Here is a 17,046-nt window from a genome sequence, read left to right as displayed (position 1 = left end):
CCGCTCCTTCGACGCCGGTTTGGTGGCCGGAGATGGCCGGAATCGTCGGAAATCGCCGGAAATCCCAAACTGCTACAGTAAAGTTTCACGGGCCGATGCCTCGTTTTCCGGCCAAACCGCCGTGAGCTACCACCACCGGTGCCAAGAGGGGGCGGAGGCGAGTCCAAAGATGTCGGCTTTGTGCCACCAGGTGGCCGGAGGAGGGAGAAGGCCGGAGTTGCAGGCGAGCGAGAGAGAGAGCGATAGCTCGGGGAGAGAGAGAGAAAACGCGGGGAAAGGGGAGAGAGGAAAATTACCCAGCAACAGTAATTTTAAATTTATACTTTCTACCAATGAACAGTAACTTTACTATTTCACTTATAACTTTCGCATACGAACTCCGATTTTTACGCACCACATATGCACGCGCTCGGTTTAACGTCCTCTACGACTTCCATGAAGAACATTTTCCCAAATTTTGACCCGAACAAAAAGTCAACTTTTAGGGCCACTAAAGTTGCTGAAAAAGAGTAAAAGTAAAACAATTTACCGTTTACTGTCCAAATGACTAGTAAACCGGTGAATTTGGGTTCGGGACGTTACAATTTTAGCATGTATGCCCATTTTGATAATTATATCCAGCCAAAACACTTTTGCCTTGCAACTTACCAAACACCTAGAAATTGCTTTTCGTCCTCACAGCACTTTTCAAAACAGTTTACCAAACACCTCAACTGCTTCCTCTCACAGTAAGTTCGGAAGTGCTTCCTCTCACAGCAAGTTCAAAAGTGTTTCTCCTCACAGCACAGCAATCTCAAACTAAGTCTAAGTAGGAAGTCGGGGAGCTTTTAAACACTTCGACCCACTTTCCTTGGAATTGGCAAAATGTCATTTCTCGGAACAAATGCGATAAAATGGTTCGTACTGGATCAGATCAAATGGCGGTTTGCATGAACAGTACCTGGGCTTAGTAAGCAATAGTTGATCTCAGAGTCGGTGACCGAACTCACCGAAGAGCAAATATATACTGCATCTCTTGAGCTACCCTTTAGCTTAGCTTCGTTTCAGAGATAAATGGGGGTTTCATCGTTTTTTCGTTGGTTGGTAAACAAGTACCCTAAAGTGGTGGTGAAAGCCATTGAAGCGGGAGAGGATCAGTTTCTAGATGCAAGCTTGCCAAACCCAAATGGCATAGAGTTCGATAACCTGTTTCTAGACATGAATGGGATTATCCATCCCTGCTTTCATCCGGAAGAAGATGATGATGATGGTTATGGAGTAAGATCACAGTTCTATTTCATTTCTTTCTAATCTATGTCTTAGTTATGAAGTTCTTCCTCTGCTTGTTTAAGAGCTTATTTTATATATATGTTGTTCAGCTTGCACCGCCAAGAACTTATGAAGATGTCTTCAACAATATTTTCGAATACATTGATCGGCTTTTCAATATTGTTAGACCAAGGAAACTACTCTACATAGCCATTGGTGAGAAAATTGAACTAATTTGTTTGTTTTTGACGTCTTGCTGTTAATTATTAGACTTTTGAGATGCTTTTACTTTCAATTTGTATTTTTGGTCTACCGCTATCTAGACAAATGTACTATTGTAGTAGATGTCAATTAAAATTTTCTCTTGTAGATGGAGTTGCTCCGAGGGCTAAAATGAATCAACAGCGCGCCAGGCGTTTTAAGTCGGCAATGGACAAGAATCTTGCTGTGGGTGTATCTGAAATTCACATGAGTTTTCTATGTGTTATGCTTTGAATTAATTTGATGAAGACATATTGATGTTCCCAGCTGTTGTTTAAATTATAATATGTAGGAAGCTGAAGAAGAGAAACTAAGACAGCAATTTGAAAAGGAAGGGAAAAAAATCCTACTAGAACAGGAGTCCGAAGTTTCTGATTCTAATATAATCACCCCTGGAACGGATTTCATGTACAAGTTATCCAAGGCTCTTCAAAGCTACATCAATCTACGTTTAAGCCAAGATTCAGGCTGGAGGGACATCAAGGTCTGGTCTATTGATATGACGAGTACTTAAAGTACATGAACTGATTAAGTGCAGATTAGTTCCTTTTTAAATTTTAATCAATGTTGAACAAAATCATAAATAATGCATGCATATTGCACCAAGGGTGTTCACTGGTGCTTATATTTATGTCTCCTTCCAAATTTGATTTCTATATTATCTTTTGTTAATTTCCTTGCTTATTCATTTAGGTAATACTTTCTGATGCCAATGTTCCTGGGGAAGGAGAACATAAAGTGATGTCGTTCATACGTCACCAGCGAACTGTTCCTTCTTATGATCCAAACACCCGCCATTGCTTGTATGGTCTGGTATGAAAAATGACTATATGGGATGCAAATATAAAGAATTTATTTCCTATATATCCTTTTGCCCATCTAATTTTCACTTTATCTCATACATTACCATTGGCAATTTGGCATCATGACAGGATGCGGATCTTATAATGTTGTCTTTGGCAACACATGAAGTTCACCTTTCCATACTAAGAGAGGTTGAATTTGCAAACCTTTCAAGTTTTATCAATTTCCTTTCTCTCTCTCTCTCTCTCTCTCTCTCTTTTTTTTGGTTTATTTTTTTACCATGTTACAGCTTGGAATTTGGTCTTGATGAATATCTGGGCGTCATCTAGTTTTCAAGGGTGATAATTACTTCTACCCATGTTACAATTTATTGAATTATAAAACAGAGTTTTAATTCAGAGTTTTCTGGTAGCATTGAGTACTAATTCAAGTTAGAGGTTTTGAACACTACTCATGAGGATTGACATTACCATATATGGAAACTGACACAATATAATGATCTTTTGTATTAACTTGTCATTTTTGGGAAATAGAATTTACTAATCCAAAACCAGCAGCAACATGCAAACAGTCAATTGACAATTTCATCTGCAATATCAGACAAAAGAACAGCGCACATGATGAAAAAGCCTTATCAGGTATCTTAATTTTATTAACTTCCATTAGGGTAGTGTAGCTGCTTCTTTGTGTGAACTTTTTCTTCATCCAATTTTCAGTTTCTGCATGTTTGGATTTTGAGGGAATATCTGGAGCTTGACATGCAAATCAGTGATCCTCCTGAGAACTTTAAGTTTGATCTTGAGCGTATCATTGATGATTTCATCTTTATATGTTTCTTCGCGGGAAATGATTTTTTACCCCACATGCCAACATTGGAAATTCATGAGGTTCTATGCTAACTTATCAAATGGTTTATGCAATGAGAAACTAAGTATTCACATGAAAACTAACTTTTGTGAAATACTTGTTCTCAGGGTGCAATTGATTTGCTGATGACAGTCTACAAGAAAGAATTCAAGAATATTGGTGGCTATTTGGTTGATATGATTCAGGTATGTTAATATAAGTTAGCCATATCTTGTTTTTTTTCTTCACAACAAAATCAATATAGCTAGACAGGTTCATGATCATTTGCACAAAGCAGGTTCATGACAAGAAGTTGGGGTACATCAAACTATCTAGAGTTGAGAAATTTGTTCTCCTTATTGGAGCATTTGAAGAGAAAATATTCAAGAAAAGATTAGATATACGAGAACGTAAACTCAGACGTCTTTGCTATAACAATGATTGGGTGAGCGGCCACTGAGCGCGTTGTTTCAAACTTTAATGTTCATATACTGTATCACTGCTGACAGATTTGTCTTTGTCTAAAATCACCATTGTGAAATAAAGAGTTAATTGCATGCTTCTCCAGATAGAGGAAGACATTGATGCTGGAAGTTCAAACTTTAATTTCGAGGCAATTGAAGGATCTGCAGTTGTTTCAGTGGATAATGTTTCATCTTCCAAAGTATGTTTTGTTCTGTTCTGTTTTGAATGAGGTTCTTTTGGTTTTCTTTTACACACACGCGCATGTTCTCCCCATGTATATGACATGCATGCACGCTCTTCCCATGTATATGTGTACAAAGAGATATGTTCATGTCTAAGGGGATTATTATCTTTTGCATAGTTTTTTTGTTTTCTTTTTCTTTTGGTGTGGGACTATGGGTAATTGATATTTACTTTCAGATGCTTCTGCATAATTTTACTCGGGTGGTTCTTCATTTTCAGACGTGGCTAAATAATTTGGCCTCCTTGTTATCTATATCATTATGTTGCAGATTGTGGAAAACACAAAGGAATTCAAGCAAAAATTGAAGGCCAGCATTAGAAGAAAATCTGATCTGTTTAGGAATGGTGATTTTGGCACTAACAAAGTATGGAGCACTCCTTTCTGGAAGTTCCATTATCTTATATCATACTTCTTCTGAACTTACAGTCTGACTTATATATGTTTTCTCATTCATCCACACAGGTACGATTGGGTGCTACAGGATTCAAAGAAAGATATTACAAATGCAAATTTTCTGCTGAAAGCCCGGGGGAGATTGAAAACAAAAGGAAGGAAGTAGTATGTCTGGCTATATATTGTAGCTTAATCTTGCATTTACTGTTTGCAAATTTGTTCATGTTTTCTCATTTCTCCACTTCTATTTTATTTTCTTTTGAACAATTAAGCTATCTTTAATTATACCAAGCACTGATTTTGGTTGATTAAGTATGAGTTTTGTACAATATTGGGATTTGAGTTTATGTTTGTTTCAAGAGAACTTAGTTTCCCCTGCGTATTTTTCACTAACCCAACATAAAAATTACTAAAATATATAACACAAGATCTTTTCCTTTTGAATTTTTGTTTCTTTCTAACTACATTTGCTGTTTACAATTAGGTTAAAAGCTACACAGAAGGACTGCTCTGGGTTCTTTTATACTACTTTTCCGGCCCCCCATCGTGGAAATGGTAAGACATATCTGTGATGTACGGCTATTCAGTATTGTTATGATAATCAACTAAAGATAAAGTAAATTATCATTGAAACATCCTATCAGGTTTTATCCTTTTCATTATGGACCATTTGCCTCTGATATGAAGGGCCTAGCTCAGGTCAAACCACAATTTGAGAAAGGTTCCCCATTTAAACCTATAGATACACTCATGGCTGTCCTGCCACCAAGAAGGTAGCTTTAGCTTTATTTTAATTTTTTTGCAAGTATTTCTTATAAAATTAACCATTTTCCTAGAAGATGAAACAAATGTTCATTTCTGTAGCGCTCATGCACTTCCTAAGGATTATAGGACACTTATGATGGAAGAGTGTTCCACAATCATTGATTTTTACCCTTCTGGTAATGCTACTATGTCATTTATATTTTATCTAGTGGATTAGTTCACTTCAAAAGTTTTAACTCTAAGCATTGCTTCATGTTTAGACTTCGAAATTGATATGGATGGGAAGAGATTTACGTGGCAGGTTTGGTGGTTTTGTTTTCTTCACATGCACCATTTTTCTAGTGTTCTGTTAAAGATCCTCTCGCGTTGCTTTCCATCGACTCTACTGATCTTCTATTTTTTAAAATTGGTTGTAACATGTTGTCTTCTAAAGGGTATCTGCAAACTTCCCTTTATAGAAGAATCCCGACTTCTACATGAGACCAGAAAATTGGAAAAGGAACTAATGGTATCATACTCCATTTTTATTTCTCAATTATATCGATAGAAGACGTTTTATCATGACCAATTTATCTAGAACTGATTCCAAGTTAATGTTACTTTTCTAGGCAGAAGAAATTGACAGGAATGCTGAGAAACTTGATCAGTTATTCATGCGAAGCACCCACAGTATGGCATCACAAATTGTTTCACTGTCTAATGGTGACAATCAGTCGATTAAGATTGACACCAATTTGAGGTAAGTCGTTTGTTCTCTGCGTTTCTGTGCTTTTCGTAGTCCTTATTTTAAGTATTCTTCTAAGTATTAATTTTTTACATTTTGTCATAACTGTTTGTTCTCTTCACTTTCCAGCTTTGGAATCAGTGGTTTTATCCAGCAGCTTGATGACAATGATGCCAATGTCAAAGAAAGAGATGATAGCTCTGAAGAAGACTCTGTCTTGTATGTCAACAACATTGCTAATAGCTTATTTATTTTTTGGATTTTTGGGATTATTTTTTAATTTCATCATGTTGCAGATGTGCCCTCTATGAGCTTCCTAATACAAGTCTGCATATGCCTCATTTGCTTGATGGTGTACAACATCCTTCCAAGGTATAAATAGGTCATTAAGTCTTACGATTTTTATTAATTCTAATTTGCTTGAACTGTTTTATGTAAATAGTTCTCTTTTTATATCTGCTTAATATGGATATATATGTTCCTTGCCATTGAGATTCTATATAATCATTTCTTTTGGATTTTAGTACACTTAATCATTGAACTGAAATCACTCCCAAATGCATGCTATGAAGTTTGATTATTGACCTCCAATTATATCATGAGAAAAAGTTTCTGCAGCATGTTATATTCAATACAATTAGAAGCTCTGATGTTTGGCCAAACAAATCAAATATATATTTGCAGACAATCAATGAACACGAGCTTATGGAAACAGTTCTATGGCATGAATGTCAGGGAAATGTGACCACCCGCAGGTGTGTCAGTCGTGCTTCAACTTTCTTTCATTTATTTTTTTCACTTGCTCTCTTTGGACTCATTTGGTAAAAGCAAAATGCAGCATCCAGCAAGTACAGGCAAGGTTTAGTCCGTTTAGATAACCAAATGATTTGGGAAATGCAAGTTTTCACAATGGTAAATTCACTTCAAGCTCTCCTGCCAATTCAATTCACAAATTTGCTGGTTCTGGATGGGGTGTGGTAGAGGAACAAATGGTAGTTCTAAGTCAGGAGACCGAGTTTATGCTCCAAAAGGAATATCCAGGGATCAAAGAGTAGTGTCATCTCCTAGCTCATACTATGCCAAGGGTACCTCAGATTATAGAAAAGGCACATTACAACATGGCTTCAGGGAATTAAATATAACAGTCAGGCCAATGCTGGAGCCTAATGGAAGGGGAGTTCAGTCATTGAATAATGATTTATGGCCATCTAGAAATAGTGTCTCTCAAGATAGAAACTTTGCCGGTGATGGTTCACAGTCATATCATACTTGGGGCCGTGGCAGAGGGCAACACAATTCGTGGCAGCACACCTATCCATTTGCTGGTACAGGTAGAGGCCAGCAAGACCCTTGGACACACACCCGGCCTCCTTTTGCTGCTAATTGTTCATCACATGCCGGTGGAAGAGGGAACTTTGTTCAATGTAATCATGTAGAAAGTCAGAATGGGCAACGGTGGGCAGGGAGCTAAAGCCTTGCATGTAAATGGAAATGTTGTAGTGTTACAAAGCACTTTTAGTCTACGATCAAGTCAACAAGATTAGGCAGGCAGTTCATTTTGATAGACCTTTCTTGTGTATCAGATTTGTAGTATTTTTGCTGTAGTTGGACCAAAGAAGGAACGGAAATTCTATAAAAAGGACTTGGAAGTTACCATTCAAGTTAAATCTGGATACAAATGCAGAGCAAAATAGAAGTAAAAAAAAAAAACAGAAAAAGAAAAATAAGAGGACTATAGTGGCTTTATTAGGACATCGCCAGTGGAGGGAAGTGCCATTGCTAAGGTTAAACTTTAAACTAGTCTTCAAAGATAAAACACTGTTGAGCTTTTGAAAAATCGACAGCACAATTAGAAAGTGCAAGTGCATGATAGACTTATAAGAGGAGTTTAAGAATTCAAAATGTGTCCAATTCCATGTAAAGTAAAAAACTTAGAATGTCCCTTTTGCAGAAGCTATTCTTTCAATAATTCTGGTATCTAGAAGGGAAGGATTAGATCGGTTGGTGTGGCTTTGCAAGCAAAAATGAGAGCTCCTGGAAACAATGGGGGTTGTAGTGGCAGTACGTCTAGTAGTGAATGTGTGGAACCTGGTTTGGGGTCCTAGTGTTTCAAAGGTTCTCAATAAAATTAAGCTCTTTATTTGGTGAGCCTGCAATTAGTTTCTCCCTCCTGCAGGTGACCTCTCTAAAGCGAATGATGACGCCTCATGATAGTTGTGGTGGTTGTGGATAGCGATATGAGTCCATTCTGCATGCCTTATGGTATCGTAAGAAAGCTCAGAGTAAGGTGTATAAGGTGGGAAAGAGAAAGTTGCATTGATCTGTATGTTGCTTATTTCGGCGACTCCGGCCACCAATTGAGCTGCATGTGGTATGAATCTTACTCCTCTAGTCACGCTCTACACGTCAGTCTAATTAGTTTTTCGAAACCGATCGATCTTTACTGATATGCATTTCTGGGTTGGTTTCAGGTTCGACTCTGTTACCGACGCCAGCAACTTTTCCGGCTCTTCTTGGTTCCCTTCTGGCTTGACTGCTTCCGTAGACGAGGGCTGACCACGATTGGGAACTGGATTTGGGAACTTGCTGGGTAATCTTTAGTTCACCATCAGTTGGGTTCGAAAAAGAGTTCCAGGAACTGCTGCGAGGTTGAAAATAGGAGCTTAAACGTTTCAACCCGCAAATTATACTCCCTGAAGGTAAAGTCGAGATTTTGGAAAGAGATGTTCTTGATTTATTTCTGCCTTGGAGTTAGAATCTACTCGTTTGTGTGTTAAGTGATACCAAAGGATCGTCGTTGTGATAGCTTGAGATCGATATTTAAATTAAAAGATGGAAATTGGTCTGTTAATGAATTTGTGATCTGGATCGATATTTGGAATCAAAGTTTGAATTGAAATTGTGTTAAGGAAACGGTTGTGAAAATGGTTTGGAAAAAGTTGCTTCATCATCGCCATGGTCTTCCTCTTCGTCATCATCGGCTCCCTCCTCCTCATGATCTGGCTCATCCTCCGCCCCAACATCCCCGAGGAATAGCCCTAAAGTCCGCAGCGCCGTGAACGCGACTTTCTCGGCAGCGAACTCATTCGTCGACGACTGGGTGGCGAGAGTGATCAACGATGACAGGGCGGCGCGTGGGGCGGTGAGTTTCAATATCAAGCTGCTGGCTAGGGTTCAGTTTCGGAAAAGCGGGCTGAGGGTGCTGTGCCGTTTACGATTTTGAATAATGGGACCAGGACGATGACCGGCGGAGGTAGAGATTGCGGCGTTGCTGTCTGAGTGAGTGATGCAATCTGTTGACTGGTTTTATCTCTCACTTGAGTTCTTACATTTCCCCAATTCTCACGGTTTCGAAATGGGGGCTATTGATATTTGTTTTTGATATGTATGGTCATAGACTTATAGGAGCATGAGTTTGTACTTGAGATTGATGGGGTTTAGGTTCAATTGCTGAATTGCTGTATAGAGTTTAACTTTAACTTCAATTCTTTTGTTTGTTCTGTTCAGTAATTTGATATTTCTGACCTTATTATTCTGATTGTTATTAGTTTAGGATCAAGGAATGCGATATTTTAATGGTTAGTTACCCGACTTATGGATCTAATAGCAGTATGGACTTTCGGTTGTTTCTGGTTTGATCCATGTTTGAAATGGTTCTTTTGTTATAATTTATGTAGTTTTTTTTTTTTGGAATAAATTTATGTTGTCTTTATAACCAATTGGAATGATGCTGATTATTGAGAGCGGAGAATAGGGCACTTGTGGACTGTTTTTGAGTAAGAATACTTTAGTTTCCTCCAAATATAACATGGCGTGGGAAATCTGGGACTTTGTACTTGGAATGTAGGGAGAGGTTCTTATCCTGAGCAACTTAATGACCTGAGTTACCTGAGCTTTCTACGAGATGACGACACGTGTAAAAATATCATCTAACAGTTTACATAGTGCCACATTGACTCTTCCAACTCTTCTGTCTCTCTAACGCATAGAACCACTGCCATCAGAACCATTGGCGAAACCATAACCATTGGCAGAACCACTGTCATCACCGGATTCTGACTTCACATCCGATTCGAAATCGTTGTTCATTATAGAGATCTCAATCACAACCAAGTTCTACAGAAGATTCTCTCTCCTCGACACTGTTTCGCAGATTATACTCTCTCTGTTATCCAAAACCCAATTTCGCAGGTACCCTCTCTCATTTATGTGCGCACAACTTTCAGATTACAAACTCTACTTTAAAGGTTGTTGTATCATTCTGAACCAGTAAAATAATGAACTTGCAGAATATATGCACACACTGGCTAACCTCCCAAATGTCAGCTATCTTTTCTCATAAGTTTTCAAGCTTTCCAAAAGCTAACCTCCCAAATTTCAATTCAACCCCTATTGGTGTTTGGTTTGAGTGAAAAGAAAATTGGAGGAGATGGGTGAAGAAGCTATGGGGTTATGGGGGGGGGGGGGGGGGGGGGGGGGGGGGGGGGGGTGTTGGTTTTGGGGTGGTTTAAGTTCAGTAGTGTAAATTGAGTGACCTCCACCAAAGTGCTTGTTCCACTAATCAAGTTTAAGTAGTTAGCTCCATGGAAGTGTTGTATACACTGTTTAGTCATTGTGATTTTTCTCTGAAAGCACTGAGATGGGGAATATTATATGAAATGGAAATTTTTTGAATTATGCCATTTATGGTCAAACCCCTGAGCAATTCTACTTTCATGAATGGTGACATGTCCGGCAATTATACCTATTGCGTTTTTTTATTAATGCAATTTTAATTGTGCACGTTTATGCTTATATATGAAAAGCTAAGAAAATTCGATTGCCTTTTTTTATTAATGCAATTTTACTTGTGCACGTTTATAATATCAATTACACTGGAACAACTCAATGCAGATGGCTTACAATGAAGAGGAATTGGAAGAGTGAGCTTTTTTGGATTGATTCATGATTGACGATGATCATAAGTACTACTCAGGCTCATACTTGCAATGCGTTTTCTTCTTTAATTTTGAAGCAGCCCAGTTTGAAGATTTCCTCCAGTTGTTCCAAACTAAAGGTAAAATGGTTTGTGAATGGACACCAAAGCATTGTGTTGAAATTTTGTTTTTCAAATAAGCTATTTTGGATTGGTGGACTCAAAACAATTTATATTGAACAGCAGGGTTAGACATGAGTGCTGCAGTTCTGAAGAATTTGAAAGCATCAGAAGTTGCTAGTGGAGCCAAGGAAGTATGCAGAGAAGCCAGCCAAGATTGTGAGTCCAAAATGCAACCCCCACTTCATCCAGCAGCCTCGTTGAATCAGCTTACCTCTTATGTGGTTTAGCTAATGGCAAAATCAAAGTACTTGTCATGTATAGTTCCTTGGTGGAGTAAAAGAGATGTTAGTCGTGATCTTTTCATGGCTGGTACTTAGAATTTTCTTTTTCTTTGTTTGTTTTTATAAAGGATACTCGACAAACCTTACTTTTATGTAATTAATCATGTTGAAGATAAATAGATTTTCTTTTCACCATTCTCAGTTCATTTAATCTTGTTTATAGCCAGCAGTATTCAATATGAACAAAAGCAATGAAAAGAGTGCCAAATCAGAGATAAACCAGTTTGGAAGCCATTTTGGTATTCTATATATGTAACCCAGAAATTGGTAACAGAATGACTAATAGTTGTCAATAGCAAGTACAAGGTTGCCATTTGCCCTCTCTTAAAAAAACAAAACAGTGAGTTGCAAAATTACCTTCTCCATTTCTTACAAAAACTATACAGAAGCCACTGCACAATTGCCTTCTCCATTTTTTACAAAAACTGTATAGAAGCCTGCACTTCACAATTGCCCTTTCCATTTCTTATAAAAACAAAACATAAGCCTGCAACTCTTCTCTTACAAAAACAAAATAGAATGATGCATAAGCAATTTCGTCCCCAGAAATTGAACCCATCAATTGAATCTCAAGCAATTTCGTCCCATCAATTCAATCGCAACCAATCCCATAAGGAAATTTGCAACCACCAAAACTCATAAGAACGAGTCAAAAAACTTAACACAAAGAGAGAGAGAGAGAGAGAGAGAGAGAGAGAGAGAGAGAGAGAGAGAGTACCTGGGAAACTAGGTTTTGGATAATAGAGAGAGTATAATCTGCGAAATAGTGTCGAGGAGAGAGAATCTTCTATAGAACTTGGTTGTGATTGAGATCTCTATAATGAACAACGATTTCGAATCTGATGCGAAGTTGGAATCCGATGATGATAGTGGTTCTGCCAATGGTTATGGTTTCGCCAATGGTTCTGATGGTAGTGGTTCTATGGGTTAGAGAGACAGAAGAGTTGGAAGAGAATGTGGCACTATGTAAACCGTTAGATGATGTTTTTACACGTGTCGTCATCTAGTAGAAAGCTCAGGTAGCTCAGGTCATTAAGTTGCTCAGGAGAGGATCCTCTCCCTAGAATGTATGGTGTAGGGTGTAGGGTAAATCCTTTTAACCACCAAGACAGAGAGAGAGAGAGTACCTGGGAAACTAGGTTTTGGATAATAGAGAGAGTATAATTTGCGAAATAGTGTCGAGGAGAGAGAATCTTCTCTAGAACTTGGTTGTGATTGAGATCTCTATAATGAACAACGATTTCGAATCTGATGCGAAGTCGGAATCCGGTGATGACAGTGGTTCTGCCAATGGTTATGGTTTCGCCAATGGTTTTGATGGTAGTGGTTCTATGGGTTAGAGAGACAGAAGAGTTGGAAGAGTCAATGTGGCACTATGTAAACCGTTAGATGTTGCTTTTACATGTGTCATCATCTCGTAGAAAGCTCAAGTAGCTCAGGTCATTAAGTTGCTCAGGAGAGGATCCTCTCCCTAGAATGTATGGTGTAGGGTGTAGGGTAAATCCTTTTAACCAAGAGAGTAGCTAGTATTACATAAGTATCGTAGAAATCCTCATCAAGCTAACTCTCATCTATTTGCTTAATGAGCCATTTGGCCTTGCCTAACCTTCATTTGTGTCAACAATTAGTGTTGCCTGTTAACTGTTGATTGTGAGCGGCATCTAAATTCAAGTATGGCTTCAATGTTGTGTCGAGTTTGACAACTCACTGGGGGTGCTAATGGTGGAAACTGGAAGGGTCAGTCTATAATGGAGTCTGGATAGTAGAAATTAGATACATAGCTATTCAACCACTAAGCAGAAATACTTGTATGAACTTCTATGTTTGACTCGTTTTGGCTTGGTTATTACACTGTCCAACTAGGGTAGTTTTTCTTAGGATGAGATTGACTTAATTACAAAAAAACAAAGCAATACGTGTATATTTATGTATATATACTATTATTAAGATAACAGAGTTTGTCAACCAAAACAGAAAAATTTTACTAAAATATCCCTCAAATATTACAAAACATTTGAACTGAAATATTTGAGAAAGACAAAATGGTCAGTTCACAAATAAAAGAAAAACAAAATAAATTTAACAAATCAAAAACAAAATATGTACTGTGTTTAAGGAAGAGAGAATTCGAGAGAGATTGAAGAGAGAATTGTGAGAATAGGAGCCCTATATATAGGGATTACAAAGTACATGTTCTAATGTTACAAGGAATACTAATCCGAGTAGGATTAGGAATTCTAGAACCTTCTATCATATTACTACTCCTAGTTTGATTAGGCACACACAAAGCTGATTTTCCTTCAACACTCCCCCTTGTGCCGCTCAAACTTGGTGATGACGCATCATCCGTTGCCTCGTTAAAAACCTTGCTTAAGTGAAAAACCCTGTGGGACAAAAACACGCTCCAGGAGGAGAAAAAGAGTACAACACGTCCTCTACTCTTCGAGATAGAACATGTAGACATCATAACTCCTCCTGATGTCGATATCTCCCCCTGATTGCTATAATCATGAGAGTTCGGATAACTTTCTCATTCCAATGCTCCTCACATGTTTCTCGAAGGTGGATTTAGGTATCAACTTAGTAAATAAGTCCGCTACATTATCCTCTGATCGGATTTGATTCACTTCAATATTTAGAAGTGATTGTTGTTGCTGATTATAGAAGAACTTAGGCGATATGTGCTTGGTGTTGTCGCCCTTAATGAAACCTAACTTCATTTGCTCAATACAAGCTGCATGTAGGTTCATCCGTGGTAGACTTCAAACCACAACTTCCTTGAATATGTCTAATTACAGACCTTAGCCATATGTATTCACGCACGGCTTCATGTAGAGCAATAATCTCTACATGATTTGAGGAAGTAGCAACAAGGGTCTGTTTTGTAGACCTCCAAGATATCGCAGTGCTTCCTATGGTAAAGACATAACCCGTTTGGGAGCGACCTTTGTGAGGGTCAGAGAGGTACCCTGCATCAGCAAAACCTATCAAAACATCATTGTCATTTTGATGGAGGGGAATAGGGTGAGGCCGGCCACCATGGGCGGCGGCGACGCTGGTGGCGGCAACATGGTCGGCGGTCATGTTATGGACGGTGGCAATTTGCCTCTTGGGGTCCGGTCCCAAAATTCCGTCATTCATTTTCTCTTTGTAGGGATAAAATAGGCCCATATCAATCGTACATCTTAGGTATCGAAAGATTGTCTTTACACCAATCCAATGGCGGCATGTTGGTGTAAAGCTATGCCGAGCTAACAAGTTCACTGCAAAGGAGATGTCCGGTCTTGTGCATTGAGCTAAGTACAATAATGCGCCTATTGCACTTAAATAGTGCACTTCGGCCTCTAATGGTTCTTCGTCCTCATCCTTTGGACGAAACGGATCTTTTCATGGCTCAAGACTATGACCAATCATGGGAATACTCATAGGCTTTGCTTTATCTTCATTAAAGCGTCTTAGGATTTTCTGAGTATATGCAAACTGATGGATCAAAATCCCATCACTACGGTGCTCGAGTTCTAAACCGAGACAAAACCGTGTTTTCCCAAGATCTTTCATCTCAAATTAGGATTTCAAGTATTTAGCAGTTTCCTTCAACTCATCTAGAGTTCCAATTAGGTTCATGTCATCGACATAAACTGCTACGATTGCAAATCCGGAACTTGTTCTTTTAATGAGCATGCATGGGCATATTTCGTTATTCATATATCCCTTCCCAATCAAATAGTCACTTAGACTGTTATACCACATCCGTCCGAATTGTTTTAATCCATATAGTGAGCGTTTTAATCTTATTGAAAACGCACTCCGTGGTTTAGAGCCACTTGATTTGGGTAATTGAAGTCCATCTGGAACCTTCATATATATCTCTGAATCTAGATCCCCATAGAGATATGCTGTAACCACATCCATAAGCTGCATGTCAAGGTTTTTAGAAACTAACAAACTGACAGGTAGCGGAACGTTATAACGTCCATTACGGGAAAGTATGTCTCCTCGTAGTCGATTCCAGGGCGTTGTGAGAAACCTTGCGTCACGAGGCGGGCTTTATATCTAACCACCTCATTTTTCTCATTACGCTTTCTAACAAAGACCCATTTATGGCCAACAAGTTTTACATCTGGGGGTGTCTGTGTTATAGGCCCAAATACCTGTCTCTTTGCTAGTGAATCTAATTCAGCCTGGATCGCATCTTTCCATTTAGGCCAATCCACTCTTCGTGGACATTCTTCAACAGAGCGAGGTTCGATATCATCATATTCTATAATTCCTTTTGCAACATGATATGCAAATGCATCATCAATTGCCATAGAACTTCTATCCATTATCTCATGTACACTAGTGTAATTCATGGAGATCTCTTTATTCTCTGGAATTGGTTCTGACATTGGAGCGTCCCCCAATGATGTCTCTTGGACATAACCATAATCTGGAATATTCTCATTAGATGGATTAAATCCATCGATAATTAATGGATTATTTTGTGCCAAACTCACTTTCTTTCTTAGGCAGGAACCCATCGAACCTATAGGCCTCTCGCGCTTCCTGGCAGGAGCCGTGGGCCTAGCCACAATGTCACCAATGGTGGGGACGTTGGCGCCATACTCATGTACTCTTGAGATGGCATCATGTCCTCTAATTTTAGGGACATCAATCCTTGCAGGCACGTTTGCAGCAGGTATATATGATCTCGTTACTTTAGCGATATCAGAAAAAGCATCAGGCATCGATTCTGCTATGTTATGAAGATCGAGAATTCTTCGCACTTCAATTTCAGACCGTGCGGTTCGGGGATCAAGATGAGACAGAGTGGGGACAGACCACGACAATTCCTGTCGTTCATGTTGAACATTGATGCTCTTATCTCCCCCTAACGACGGGAAGACTGTCTCATCGAAGTGACAATCCGCAAATCTTGCGGCAAAGTGATTGCCTATCAAGGGTTCTAAATAGCGGACAATCGTTGGAGAATCATATCCAACGTAAACGCCTAATCGTCGCTGAGGACCCATTTTGGTGCGCTGTGGCGGTGCTATAGGCACATAAACTACACACCCAAATATGTGTAAGTGTGAGACGGCTCATACCCAGTCACCATTTGGGACGCAGAAAAGGGTTGAGTGGCAGTGGGCCTCAGACGAATAAGCACAGCTACATGTAATATTGCATAGCCCCAAATAGAAATAGGGAGATTGGTGCGCATTACCAATGCCCTAGCGACCAGTTGTAGTCGTTTAATGGCGGCTTCTGCGAGATCATTTTGGGTGTGAACATGAGGAACAGGATGTTCAACTTCAATCCCAATTGACATGCAATAATCATCAAAAGTTTTTAATGTAAGCTCCCCAGCATTGTCTAATCATATAGACTTAATAGGATGATCAGGGTGGTGAGCCCTTAACTTAATAATTTGTGCTAGGAGTTTAGCAAATGCAGCGTTCCTAGTGGACAATAGCATGACATGTGACCAGTGTGTCGATGCATCCACCAACACCATAAAATATCTAAATGGTCCGAATGGTGGTTGAATAGGTCCACAAATATCACCTTGGATTCTTTGTAAGAATGGTATATTTTCTTTAGTATCCTTTGCATAGGATGATCTCGATCCTAATTTTGCTAAAAACCAGGCTTTGCAGAACTAATGATGGGCTTTAGAAACAACCAATGAAGATTTTGCTTGAGCCACAAAGTCACAATTGACTTTAGAAGCAAAATTTGGAGTTGAAAGAGCATTAGTGGTGTCAATGCCACCTTGAGGCCGCAGGGGGACGGTGGCGCCGGCCAAGGATGGCTGGTTTTGGGGGTGAAAGGTGCCTTGAAGCGCAGGGGCTCTTTTGGAGTCCAAAATCTGATTTTTACTTCTTTTCGTTCGGAAAAATGGATGTCTGTGTGAAGTCTTTAATATACGGATCAT

The 17,046-nt window shown here is 39.0% G+C and overlaps 1 protein-coding gene across 3 annotated transcripts; it reads left to right on the top strand.

Annotated features, from left to right (window-relative positions):
* The first annotated feature begins 844 nt into the window (after positions 1–844).
* LOC112164974 (5'-3' exoribonuclease 3) lies at positions 845–7,417 on the top strand. Of its 3 annotated transcripts, XM_024301345.2 has the most exons (23): positions 846–1,257; positions 1,359–1,464; positions 1,619–1,695; positions 1,802–1,993; positions 2,203–2,322; positions 2,442–2,504; positions 2,847–2,951; positions 3,030–3,200; positions 3,288–3,365; positions 3,458–3,604; positions 3,728–3,823; positions 4,137–4,232; positions 4,331–4,426; positions 4,746–4,816; positions 4,906–5,034; positions 5,126–5,202; positions 5,287–5,327; positions 5,460–5,534; positions 5,635–5,765; positions 5,880–5,969; positions 6,047–6,122; positions 6,435–6,505; positions 6,589–7,417. In XM_024301345.2, exons 1-23 carry the CDS (start codon positions 1,054–1,056, stop codon positions 6,626–6,628), a joined length of 2,352 nt encoding a protein of 783 aa, XP_024157113.1. In that variant the 5' UTR covers positions 846–1,053; the 3' UTR covers positions 6,629–7,417. The 3 variants fall into 3 exon arrangements, with proteins under 3 accessions (XP_040361609.1, XP_024157113.1, XP_024157116.1); XM_040505675.1 differs by lacking the exon at positions 3,458–3,604 and having other exon boundaries at positions 845–1,257; XM_024301348.2 differs by lacking the exon at positions 2,442–2,504.
* Positions 7,418–17,046: the final 9,629 nt, after the last annotated feature.

Source organism: Rosa chinensis, chromosome 5 (genome assembly GCF_002994745.2).
Source record: "Rosa chinensis cultivar Old Blush chromosome 5, RchiOBHm-V2, whole genome shotgun sequence".
Taxonomy (NCBI): domain Eukaryota; kingdom Viridiplantae; phylum Streptophyta; class Magnoliopsida; order Rosales; family Rosaceae; genus Rosa; species Rosa chinensis.
The sequence above is the reverse complement of the archived record's forward strand: the minus strand, read 5'-3'. Positions and strand labels throughout refer to the sequence as shown.

Bases quoted from the DNA above. Each gene is read 5' to 3' on its own strand.
- LOC112164974 (XM_024301345.2), top strand. From the start codon at position 1,054: ATGGGGGTTTCATCGTTTTTTCGTTGGTTGGTAAACAAGTACCCTAAA. The intron at 1,465-1,618 runs GTGAGAAAATTG...TTTCTCTTGTAG, and splicing joins ACTACTCTACATAGCCATTG to ATGGAGTTGCTCCGAGGGCT. The intron at 3,201-3,287 runs GTTCTATGCTAA...ACTTGTTCTCAG, and splicing joins CAACATTGGAAATTCATGAG to GGTGCAATTGATTTGCTGAT.